Here is a 12,958-nt window from a genome sequence, read left to right as displayed (position 1 = left end):
CAGTAAACCAGAAATTGTAGTGAAATGCAACTTGTCTTTCAGGTAAAAGCAAAGACTGAATTGCTGCTTTCAGCAGAAGCATCAAAAGCTGCTCAGAGAGCGGATCTTCAGAATCATCTCGACACTGCCCAACATGCACTGCAAGATAAGCAACAGGTTATGAGCAACATATAAGCAGAAAGTTTCTATCTAACCTGATAAACTGGTTAAAAACCTAAGAATAGTCTGTTTACAAACTACGCATTGCAATATGCATTTGGAAATCATAATTTATGGTATTTTAACCACATGCTATGTATTCAGTTCTTTTTGCAGATTCAGATAAATTCAGAATCAGATGCCTGTATTCAGAAATAGTTATCTGTGTGCCAACTGACACAAAACCCGAAAGACTGTTGTTAAAACGGCATTTTTTAATGTTTGTTAATGCTGATGAAGCATTCCACTGACTGCTGAATCAAATATTTACATTGTTAGAATTATTGCTGCTGTGGTCTTTGTGAAAACATCCAGCAGATGCTAATATAGCAGCATTTTTTTTAGGGTGGGAATGTAATTAATTGCTATAAAGAGAAAACCTCTTTTAGCAACTATTAAATAGTTAATTAAGAAATAAATCAGCTTGGTTGGAGATCAATGAGCTTCAATGTAGCTGTCACCTTAGTGATATCTCTTGCAGAAATTACGTTGTTTTCTGTTAAACTAAATGGTTTGAAATCATCTCTGGTATGTGGAGAACTGACTGTTTCCATGGTATTGACTTTCCTCTTTGGTGGTGCTTGATTTCATGAAGACAGCAAAAATTTTCTCTGAGGTTTTGTGGCATTACTTTCTAGTTACTGTTGTGCTAACTGCAGGATCTAGTGCATTTATTACCTACAGTGCCTCTTCCATTTATAGCTTAAAACACCTTTGCTAAGATTTAGCCCACAGGCTGTGAAGTTTGAGAGAAATATTGAGGCTTTAAAAGAAATTTAATCAGTTTAACAAAGAGAATTTGTGCACGTGTTTGTGTTTCTCCTCAATTTCCTGCCCCTCAAAATTAAAAAGAAACATTATTTTCCTTTTAAATTTGAACAAGTTAGATCATTTGAAGCACATGTGACATTAATCATTTCTGGATGTTATTTAAAAACTAACAACGCTCATATTTTTATTTTACCTCAGGAGTTAAATAAGGTCAGCGTTCAGTTGGATCAGGTTACAGCTAAGCTGAATGACAAGCAGGAATACTGTGCTCAGCTGGAAGCCAATCTTAAAGAGTACAAAGAGAAACATCTTTATTTAGAACAGAAAACTGAAGAACTTGAGGGGCAGCTTAAGGTTTGTATTAAAAACAGTCTCTGAGCTTACAGAAACTGGTGTTATTTCCTGTTTGATAGTACATCATAAAAACTGTGCTCAAATTGTGGGGGAAGGATTATAACAGTACCACTTTTGTAGGTTTTCTTTTACACTAATATATCCTGATCCACCTTTAATCCTTTTTGTTTTTCTTCTTCCACGCTAGCATATCATACTAAGAAGAGACGTTTAGGACATTGTCATTTTCCTGTACATGTGCTTCCGCCAACCTCTGTTCTAACTGTAAAGTGTTATGAGAGAGAACATGAATACTCGCCAAAATGAGAGTCTTTGAGTTCAACCTTATAGACTTGTGGTAGCAAGGAATATGTGTTACATTGGTTAGCCCAAGTTTACACTACCTGATTTAATGTATTTGTAAAGCCTTTCAGTAAGCTTCTACAGAGGGTAATAATCAAGACTTTTTTTTATTAGTGTTTTTCTGCTAACTTGATCTTGAATTTGGCATTCCATTTCTGGAATCAGTTTTTTTTTTTTTAAAGTACACATAATTCTGGCAGAAGGTTTGCAGAACCTTTTGGTGTTTTGAGATGCTAATGTTTTCAGTTAAGGAGATGAATTAGTCCTAATGTTTGGGAGCTTTTAAATTTGGGCTTTAACCTTTGTTCAATATTAGTTGAGCATTCTTGGTGGTCAGAATTTTTGGTCATAGGAGCAATGCAGAATTCATTTTGCAGTGGTGTCTGTCTGTTTTGAGGGAGATAGCAGTCCTTATGCTCAAGACTGTGTGTTTTTCTTAGCTTATTTTCTCTATAGAAGAGAAGGAAGGTTGTTTTCCGTAGATGAAATTTTTAATTCAGTGCTATTAAAAAATAAAGCAGTCAGACATTTGCATTATTAACATAATTATTTTGTGCTTTCGTCTCTCTTCTTTCATACACTTTTTTTTTTTTCCCTGTCTGCTTTCATTTGTGTCTTTATTTGCCATCCTTTTGCTAAAATTTCACAAGTAGCCAACAGACACAAATGCTTGGGAGGAATACAGTGCTTTCTCGCACAAGATTTTATGAGGTTCCTGGTAGCTGAAGTGTGAAACTGAGCAGGGTTGTTGATGCTGTCAACAGGAATGCAATTCTGTGTAAAATCTCGGTGTCATCACCATTCTTTGGGATCATTCCAGTTGAATGCATGGTATTAAAAAAAAAAAGAATAGAAACCAAAGAGCCCGTAGGAATTTTCTCAGATAAACTTGGGCATTTTGGTTTATGACCACTGCATGAAAGCAGAAGTGCCTGTAAAATAACCAGTGTGTTAGAGAGTCTGAGCAGTGCTCATCTGCTCAATACTCCTGTGTTCTTTATACTCCATGTAAATGAACAAATACCTTCTATAAACAAAACAAGAAAAACCTCTTCCAGGTGAGCGTAGGATTTCTTTACAGCTCTAGTTCGTGTCTTTGTTTTTGTTGTAAAGAATGTCAGAGTTCCTGGGATATGTAAATCATCAGCCATTTGAAACTGCTGAAATGGCTTGGTGGTGGCTGAGATCCCAGCCCCAAAGCTGAGCGCTGTGTATCGCCTTTTTTTATATACATGTTTTGGATAGGCTCTTTGAAGATTTCTGCTTACTTCGCAGTAAAATGTCTGCTTGGCATTTAATTTTAAAATCTTTTACCAAAACAGATCACTTCTGGTGGAGCAAGAGATTTGCAGCAACTGACTAATGAAAGATAAACAGCAAACTAATGAAAGAGATGGATGGTTTGTGAGAATTGTGACCCCTTTCTACACTAAACGTTACTCACAGGCTAGATGACTTGTGCTTTTTGTTGCTATTTTTATTTTGCTGGTTGTGTTCTGATGTCTCTATGTTTTTTATTTTTCTATCTCAGAAGTTTGAAGCTGATGTTCTTGATGCTAAAGCAAGCAAAGAACAAACTCTTCAGGAGTTACAGCAGCAGCGCCAGCAATATACAGAATTAGACCTCCGAACAGCAGAACTGAGTAAACAACTTGAAGGAGCAAAAGAAGCGTATGCGTTTCCTGTGTTATAAGACTTTTCAGAGTCAGACTTAAAACTAGAGTGGTTTCGACTAGAGTTTAAATTTTATTCTTCTCTCCTGTGATTTCTTAAAATCATAGATAAAAGCAATATATTCTCTCTGCTACAAGAACCCACTTACATTCCACCTGTTTTCTTTCACTCTGTATGCCATGCAGATTCCATCTGCCATGTTGTGTCATGTGAATCACTGCTGTGATTCAGTACACTTCTTCAGTTTATTCTTTGTGATTGTTTTCAGCTTAATAGCTGAACAGTTTGAAGTACTGAGGCCCATCTTTAAATATCCACAGCTCTGTAACTTTCAATGACTAATTTGTAATTTATGCATAAGCGTAAGGGCTAGTTTCTGTTCATAACATTTGAGGAAGAAAAATCCATCTCAAAGTAGCATTTAGAGATGCTGGGATGTCTTCACTGGAGAGACAAAATGCCCATGTTCTAGATGAAAAAGACATACTTTGAAGTAGTTCTACAGTTAATATGTTAAATAATAGAGACATTTAATGATACAAAGAAACCTGTGAAGAAGAATTTTAAAAAACCACACTTCATTTTTCTCTTTTCATTTGCAGGTTGTCTAGTGCTAAATCGGATTTACAGAAGAAATCTGAGGCCCTTGAACAAGCGAAACAGCAAATTTCAAAGCAGGAGGAGGAAAAGACCAGCCTCAAACAAAACCTTGAGAAATCAAATCAAGATACAAGTAAACAACTCAAGGAATTAGACTGTAAAATGCAAGCAGCGACATCAGAGCTGCAACAAGTGAAATTGGAGAAGGATACTCTGTTAAAGGACCTTACAGCTACCAAAGACAAGCTCTCAAAAAGTTCTGAATCCTTCAAAAAAAGAAAGGAGGAATTAGAAAAAGAAATACAAAAAGGAAAAGCAGCTGTGGCAGAAATGGTTAGTCGTTTCTTTCATTAGACATTGTTTGTTGCAATTACAGTCTGATGAAATGACTTTTTTTTCTCTCTCAAAACAATGTACATACAATGACAATGCATGGAAATTAATTACCTTAAGGAAAAAGAAATGGTGATTTTTAGTTGTTCGTACATGTAGCCTACCTTAAAATTTTTTTGTCTGGATGTTTGCCCTGCTAAATGTCAGTCATATCATACAAGAGGATCTGTTTTTCTTTGCTGCGTGCCTTTAACATGGTGAAGAAAACCAAGTGAAGACAAGTGGAGAAACAATTTGATGGGAAATGTCCCCGTCTTTAAAAATACGTCAACCTTATTATTATAAAACACGGTTTTAAATCCTTTGTAGAATCTTTTGTACAGATCCTTGCTGTGCGCTTGTGTGGACACACTGGAAGGCTGAGTTCTGCAGACAGAGTGACATCGTCTGTCATTTGGGGAGGTGTCTCGCTGAGGGTGTTATCAGAGTAGTAGAACTATTTGGATTTCAGAGAGGTCTCAGGGTGATACAGGAACAAGTGCTTGACTACCAGAGCAACCTGCTGTGGTAATGAGGGTGAACACTCAGTAGCCTAGAAATACATTTTTTTCTACCCCCTTTTGCTTTATTGTGAATCAGCACTGTATCAGTATATTTTATAGATTTTCTTACACAGTTGCTGCCACCCCTGCCTCAGACATAGCAGAGGTATTTTTCTGATTTCCTTCTCATCTTACATATCACCATTTCCCAGAACCCGTTCACAACTGTTTTTATTCTGATCTAAAAAGAAAAATCTGCTCCTAGTTAAAAATAACATTTTTTCCTTTACTCTTTCACCTTTTTTAAGATAAGCCTTTTTGTTTGCTTGACTTAGTTACTGCTGTTTAAATATTTGTTTCTCCTAAAAACTTGAAGATTTTCTCCCCAATTTAGACTTAATGATAGGAGTCCAAATTCTGCTTCTAATTCTGTAGTCACTTGGAGGCTTGCCGCTGACTTAAGTATGTCGTATTTGGCCTTAAAATGTAGTTGTATTTGCATACAAATCCTCCAAACTTATTGGTTTGTGAATTTTAGAACATCAAGAAATCATGCATCCTGAGGAGAGTGATGAGGCTACAGCTTCCCACAAGAAAGAGAAGGGCTGCAAACGCAGCTTCAAACAGGGTCACTGTCCCTGGTCAGAAAAACTCTTTGGCACATGGCTGCATTTGTTAAGTACGGGGTATCAGCTGTGTTCAGCTTAGTTTTACCACTTCTAAAGTTTTGAGAAGTTTTTAGCTGAAAATATGTCTGCAGCTGAGAAGGGAAGCTTTTTGCTGGAAAGGAAAGCATCATTTTTCAGGGCTTTGTAGATCCTGCAGAAATACTTGGTACCTGGTCTTAGAAGCTCACAGAAATATTTGCTTGTCTTCCGTTCTTTAGGAAAAGTCTTACCAGGAAGTAAAACACCAGCTCCAGGCACAAACAGAGTCTGTAGCTAAAGAGAGGAATGAATTGAAAAACTCGCTGGAAAAAAAGGAGGGGGTAAGCTGTCCACCTAGTTGCAAAAATCTAGAAAACAGTCATAATACACATTTAAAAGATTAATTTTCAGTTTTACATGCTGGGACTGATGAAAGATAAAGAGGTTGCAGTTCTCGAATTGGAACCTACCTGAAGCACTGAAAGAAAGTGATATTAAAATTTCCAAGATATTAATACGAAGTTTTAAAATACAGGTTTTACTCATATCTTTCTGTGTCCCACATACCTTAACAGGTAATTTTAGCCCTTCAGGTTTTTTCGTTAGTGAAACAGTTATTTTGTATGACCATGCGCTCATTTCTTTTTCATAGTTACGGTCTGTGAACAATAAAAATTATTCTCTTACATCCTTAGATCTGTTTTAGTCTCAAGCCTAATCAGTCTGTTCTCCATGTGGTTGGCAGGACTTTTTCAGATATCCTTGAAGGATTTAGTTGCTTTTGCGAACTGGTGTAATTGACTGTGAGTGTATAAGGACCAAATGTACTTCTTTTTCAAAGATGAGCATTCAGACTGCAAAATCAGGTAGTCCAGCTGTCAGCCTGAAGCCGAAATCCACTTTCATGGATTTCTTTACACAAGTGGTGACCTATTCCCTAAAGGAATCAGAAAAGAGGTGATCAGTAGACGCAGTTTGACAGGCTGCGATGGACTCTTACTCTGTAAAAGAGTGTTTGTGGATGGACAGGTGTGATTGTAATTGCTCTGTGACTCCTCCTGCTACTCCCCTGGCTCCTCTCTCGTTTGGCAGAAGCACCATGGTGCTGTGTGGCAAGTGCAGGAGGATGAGGTTGGTATCTGCTACAGTTGGCAGCAGGAGAGCCCAGACCACCGCTGGCTGGAGAAAAGTTGCCTGCTCTTAATTTTGAATGGTGAACAATGACTGAAGTTGCTCTAAGGGTAGGAAGTTGGGAATAACAGATGTTTTTGATGTGTTTTAGTAGCTCTTTAAACCTATGTGCCAGTGTTGGATCACCTAGCTCTGAAGCAGAAAGTAGCCGCAGTGGTACTGTGGGATGATCTGGTTCTCTGTGCAAGAAATAGCAGCATGGTTGGAAGCTGCTGCAAATAATTTGCAGCTCTTTATAAAAACCTAAGAGTGCGCATACTGGCCCACAAGAAAGGTGTAGCTTGGTATCTGGTTTCTAGCAGGGGGAAATAGCAGGTGTCTAGAGAAAAGCAGAATAGGGCAAGCCTTTCAAATTCCTACAATCAAGGGATTCTCCAACTTGTAGCGATCTTTTGGGAGGTAATTTTCTGAGGCTGTATCTTCAGCTTTAAGAGCTTTGACCAGTTTTTCATCTGTGAAACTGTTTATTGAACTATGTAATTGGTCATCCATGTGGTTCAATAGGCAGTTGTACGAATAGTGATTTAAATTAAAATTATATACAGTTATTTACTATTTTTGAATGCAGATTTCTAAGCAGTTGTCGATAGAACTCGATTCAGCACGAGCGCAAGTACTGGAAATTCAGGGTCTTCTGAAAGAGAAAGAGAAAAGTGAGCAACATCTGCAGGGAAAGCTTAGAGAGCTGAAGGAGTCTTTTGAGCAGAAGAAAAAACATAGTGAGACACTGCAAGCTGAATTAAAAACGGCCCTTCTAGAAAAGGTAAGACTAACCTCTCTTAACTCCTTTAAGAAAACTAATGTGAATTTCCCTGATAAATGCTTTGGCATTTATGTCAATATATTTGTTATAAACAGCTCTTTGCTGTAGTCTTATTGGAAATTATAAGGTCAGGATGTGGAAACAAGGTCTGCAGATGCTGTTGGAAACTGAAACAAGAACAACATAAAAAATAACAAAAACAAATTAAAAAGAACCGGTGCTGAAGTATGGATTCTGTAGGAAATGAGTTTCAATAAACCAATAAAAATGGCTAGATTGTTTATTTTAATTCAGGAGTGTGCTATGAGGCAAGAGCTGCCCTTTTCTTGTAAACCAATAGTTTTCTGAAGGTAGTTTAGACAAACTCTGCAGTGTTTCGGAACATCCACGGCAGCTTTAAACCAAGTCTTCTCTTACTATACCATAAGAATTTCTCTTGAGTGACAGTTTGAAACTCATAAACCAGAATGGAGAGAGTTCAAATGTTTTACAATGTTAGGGAATGTTGTCTTGTGTGCCATGCACTGTTAAATGTTGCTCCAGCTTTGGCTGCCCTATGCTACGTGATCATATTTGTGCTTTAGTCAGACTGTGGAAACTTCGGGGACTTGGAAACATACTTTAGATTTTTAATGTTTAGTCTTAATGTGTTAGACTTAGTCTTCTGACATGAATTTTTTTAAAAGTATTTACAAAATATTACTGTAAAATCATAAGCATTAGATTACTGAACTGCTATTTCGTAAGTGGAAAAAAAAATCTCATCTTACAGTTGAAATGCAGTTTGTTGAAATTATTAAACTTACTTTACTGTCTGTAACTTTAATTGAAACTTCCTATGCTTGTGTTTCAGGCAGAACTGGAGAACAAACTGCAACAACAGTCGATTTTGTCAGCACAGGAGCTTAAAGCAGAGAAAGTCAAGCTTGGAGACTTACAGAAGACCTATGAAAAACATAAGGAGAACATGGAGAAGCTGCAGCTGGACCTTTATGGGAAAGAGTCTGAGCTGCTGGCAACCAGGCAAGACCTTAAGGTACTTATAGTAATTTTAGTGTCATATGTGACTTAGTAGATCTTTTTATATCCATTTTGAAGACCAAGAAACAGTGCAAGAACTGTATAGGGGGAAAAGAGTTATATAGAGAATTTAGTGTTCAATCCCTTTCCCTGGGACAGAGGACATCCTGAAACTAATTTAAAGCCAAGGGTATTTGCCAGCTTACCTGAACTACCGTTGCATTTGTACAGCAGCAAAGTAAAAGGTGATTTGGTTTTGTATTATTTTAAGAGTTATTTTTTCACGTTGTTTTTTCTTGTTATATATTGTAACTTTCAACTAATTTAAACAGCGTACCTAATTAGGGCAAAGTCTCTACCACCAGGTGAGTAGGTGCTGTCTTCTAGATGATTTGACTGGAATTTTAGTTGTCAAATCTTTTACCACGTCCTTGCCCCTTCCTCTTCTTCCTGGCTGATTTTCCACATTTGAGAGACATCGAGCTAATAGGAACAGTAGATTTAGGGACCTGCCTGGAATACAGGTATCTGAACTTAGTCCTTGAAGTTTTTGCTGTTCCTAAGCTGAGTTTATGTGATTTGGTGTTAGGGTGTAGTGCCTTGAAAGAGGTATTGCTGAAAGTTCAGTCAGTCAGAAAATGTGGGTTTTGTCCTCTTTTTTTCTGCCCCCCTCCATGCCAGTGCTAAGCCAATGCTCCAGTTAGTCCCAGGACATTCTGTGCTGCAGAGACAGACTGTCTGCTGGCAAAATGTGGAGCTTTGGCACTTTTCACTTGAGATGAATCCCACTACAGCCTTGTCTGTGTCTGTCTGACGCTGTTGTTCGAGGCTCTAATGAAGTTTATGGAGAGAAGTGGGCACTTTGGGAGGACAGATCATCTGATCTGTTTTAGATGTCAGCTTCTGTTTGCTTTGTTATGTATAAAGGGAGCCTTTAGTGACTGCTTAGATTTCAGAGGCCCAGTGGAGGCCTTTCAGTCCCACCACTGAAATCACTGTAGGTTTTGTGTCCGTTTCGGGGAGGCCCATGTGAGCTGTGGAGCCCTAGCCAAACTCCAGGTTCAGGGTTATTTTAAGAAAAACAGAAATAGCTCCTTTACATGTAGGCCATTGGAGTTTTATTAATCATACTACTCCTCTATAGCATTGGGTTACCTGCCATGTTTTCCTGCATGTTACAGCAGCTTTACTTATCAGCTTATCATACTTATTTACTTGCTTGAAGCGCTATGTCAAAGTGTGAAGAACTTTAGCATGACTTGCTAACTATGGTTAGTTACTACAGCACATGTATCTCTGTGAGCTGATTTCCTGCAATGCATTTAGATCAGCGCTTGGTAATGCAATGACCTGTAAAAGCATCGGATATGCTCAATAACTGGGTTTTTGGGCATAGTTTTAAGTATCGCTTGTTGCAAAAATAGCTCTGAAAAAGTATTATTAAACCATTTCGATGACTTCTGGCAAGTATAAAATAGGACAGTAAGCATCCCACGTGCTTTCAAAACCTGAATGGGGATGGTAGCAAGGGAGAGAGAGACCATGCATGTAAAAAAAAGTATAATAAAATGATGGCAATGGGTAAACAAGATTTTCAAGATGAGCAGTCAGGTAACTTGATTTATTATCTAAGTCTCTGTGGAGCCTAGAGAGCCTGAGGAAGATTGGGGTCCTCAGTATTGAAGTGATGTACCAACTTGGAGGCTGTTTGCTCATTTATTTTTTTTTAAACTTAGATTAGTTACTATTAGTGAGGTCTGCTTGCCACCACTTTTTATCTTTAAAATGTAGAAGAGGAAACAGGTGAGGAGCAGATCCTTAATTGTGGAGGTGCTGCCTTGTTGCAATGTTAACCTAAAGAAGCAGTGATAACTTGTCTTAGAAGACTGCAAACGAAAAAGGATGTTCAGAAAGCCTCAGCATGATACTGTTAAGTCTGGAGACCTGAATATCAAAATACCGCGCAAGTCAGAAGAACTTTATGGTAGAGTTTCACAGTCCAATTCAAAGTCAGTCGTCTGGAGTGTTTTGTTACTTTGGAGTTACTTAATAAAAGTAGGTAATTGGAGCCAGAGCTGTGGATTTTGGTTAAAGTTTGGAACTGAAGCTGGTGGTGGGCGGAGGTTCAGACTGATCTTAATCATATTAGTAGGCAGTAGTAGAACTTTTTAAACCCTGTATGTAAGAGAAGCTTTGGTGTCTTTCAGTGTAGGATTTTTAGCAGAGAAATGAGCTCCCTGCAGAGCTGTGTGGAGTCAGCACAGTTTGAAGCCCAGCGTTGCCCAGGCCTGGCTGCATCATAAGATCCCAGCAGTGCTGGGTTTTCTTTAGTTAAAAAGGGAAAACTTTACTATTCCCATGTGGTGTAGCACCACGCTACTGTTGAGGTGTGGGGATAGATCATAAAAGGCTGTACAGGGTGTGGGTGAGTAGGGTGGTAGGTCTGGTTCCTGGGAGGGGCTGGCAGGAGCTGGGCTGAGCAGTGAGCACCATCTGCTGGCACCTGTTTGGAATATCGCTGCTGGGATGGCCGGCTTGTCTCAGGCTGAGGGGCTGTGGGGGAATTGGAAAGTGAGCGAATGCTTTTGCATTTTCCACTTGGAGATACGGCTTTGCATGAGAGAGAGACGTAGAGCGAGCAGTTGCTCTCTGGAGCACTGTCAGCATCGCTGTCGGCATGACTGAAGAGCAAAACACCCCCTTAAAATCCTGGTTTCTGGTTCAGTAAGGGAAGATCCTAGTGATGTAGCTGTAGCCAGGTGCAAACTTGGTTAAACATTCGCAGAGGAAAAGTGAGAAGTGTTGTAACAAATTTGGAAGTGAGAATGTAATTATAATGCTGTCTATACTATTTGCTGCAGATTTACTTTGTTTTAAAAAATGCACCGTCTGTAACAGTAATTGAACTCACACATTTTTGTCTCTGTGACAGGAAAAAGAAACGGCAAGATTTGAGTGCTTATAAAAGCTACAGTTTTTGATAAAAAAAGAATATATATATATCAAAAAAAAATACCGTTAAATATTTTTGTGTGTATATGTAGACACAAATATATATATACACATATATATGTGTGTGTATATATAACATATTAACATTTTTATATATATATGCACATACAATTTTTTTTAATGTGGAAAAGCCAGTTTTTGTATGCAAGAGTTAATAAAAATGCCAAACTGTTATTTTTGCCTTGATTTTGAGTTAGTGCAAACATACTTTTTGTGAATCCTGCCCTCCTGAGCTCTGCCAAATATTCTTCATTCTTGGCATTTGTGCTTTTTGTAGTCAGTCCTGGTTTCTTCTGTGTTCTCAAAAGAATGTTTCTTTGCCTCCACTGTTGGCATCACTGTCAGTGTGTCTCCAGTGGGTGTTCTAGGACAATGTTCATGCTGCCAAACCCCAAGTCAAGAGCCTAAATTGGCTACAGTCAGTCTAACCCTTTTTCTTAGGAAGTGAGGAGAGATCAGGTGTCTCTGAATAATTTTTTGTTGCTCCTTGTGGGCTGGAGTCAGGGAGGCGGGAAGATGGGACACAAAGACTAACATGCTCATTTGTGCACCTCACTTAGATGGAAGGAATCCAGGTCCTAAAACCCAGCTAATTCTGCTATTGGCACTGTTACTTGCACTAGAACAGCCCAAGTTGTACTAAATCAGACTGTGATATTTTGTTATTTATTTACTTATCTCTATACTAGTCATCCTAAGATCTGGTTTTATTTACAAAAATTAACTACAGATTGCCTTCTTTTCTTCTGAGTGTGCTTTTTCCATGCATTCAGTTTTGTCTGCCATCTCAAAAAGCAATCTGATGATTGCGGGTATCTTGTTGGGAGAACACCTATTGTATTCTGGGAGCAGTTGTAAAACTGCGTGATAATTAAATAAGGTAAATGGCATCAGATGTTATTGAGAGGTGATTTTATATTAAAGATGCAAACGGCTCAGCATTCCAAAATAATCAGGCTGAATTACAGTCTCAGTGGAGACTGAGCTGGGAGCAAGGATAATAAATGGAACATTTAACGTGTGCTCGAAGGTTTCTACTCATTTTGAAAGGTTGCTGGGGGGGACTTCTGAAAGAAAGGCATAAATAGATAGAAGGTACATTTACTGTTAAAATTATATTGAATGATTTCCCAGTTAACGTAGATAGCATCATTATTAATCACAGCACAGTTAAGAGGCACTTACATATGTAAGTTATCGTATGCTGAATTATATGCAAAGTTCCAAGTCTCTTATATGAGAAACTACTGAATTATAGAAATGTTTGTGCATAATGCAGTGCAGAGTGTGCTGAATACTGGCTCCCCTTAAAATGATGTTTACGTTGTCTTAGCCAGGATATAGGCACAATGAGATAACCTGTTCAGTGTAGCTGCTTTGGGGGGTGGCATTGAGAGAGGAATATACCCCAGGTGAGGCTTTTAATATGGGTATCACGATCCACTTCATAGCCAGATTTCATCATCCTGTGCTAACAAATCAGATGTAACCACTTTTATTCTACTGGAACT

The 12,958-nt window shown here is 38.3% G+C and overlaps 1 protein-coding gene across 4 annotated transcripts in view; it reads left to right on the top strand.

The window, feature by feature from the left end:
* Positions 1-12,958, top strand: part of EEA1 (early endosome antigen 1) — a 114,890-nt gene that overhangs the window by 50,047 nt on the left and 51,885 nt on the right. For all 4 annotated transcript variants that reach the window (XM_071799987.1, XM_065837396.2, XM_065837406.2 and 1 more), the window contains 7 exons: positions 43-156; positions 1,168-1,323; positions 3,197-3,336; positions 3,942-4,272; positions 5,701-5,802; positions 7,221-7,415; positions 8,269-8,451. In XM_071799987.1, coding sequence (XP_071656088.1) covers positions 43-156; positions 1,168-1,323; positions 3,197-3,336; positions 3,942-4,272; positions 5,701-5,802; positions 7,221-7,415; positions 8,269-8,451 — 1,221 coding nt within the window. The remainder of the gene's footprint in view (positions 1-42; positions 157-1,167; positions 1,324-3,196; positions 3,337-3,941; positions 4,273-5,700; positions 5,803-7,220; positions 7,416-8,268; positions 8,452-12,958) is intronic.

The sequence above is a fragment of the Patagioenas fasciata genome, chromosome 1 (assembly GCF_037038585.1).
Source record: "Patagioenas fasciata isolate bPatFas1 chromosome 1, bPatFas1.hap1, whole genome shotgun sequence".
Taxonomy (NCBI): domain Eukaryota; kingdom Metazoa; phylum Chordata; class Aves; order Columbiformes; family Columbidae; genus Patagioenas; species Patagioenas fasciata.
Note: the sequence above shows the minus strand (reverse complement) of the source record. Positions and strands in the feature narration are given on the sequence as shown.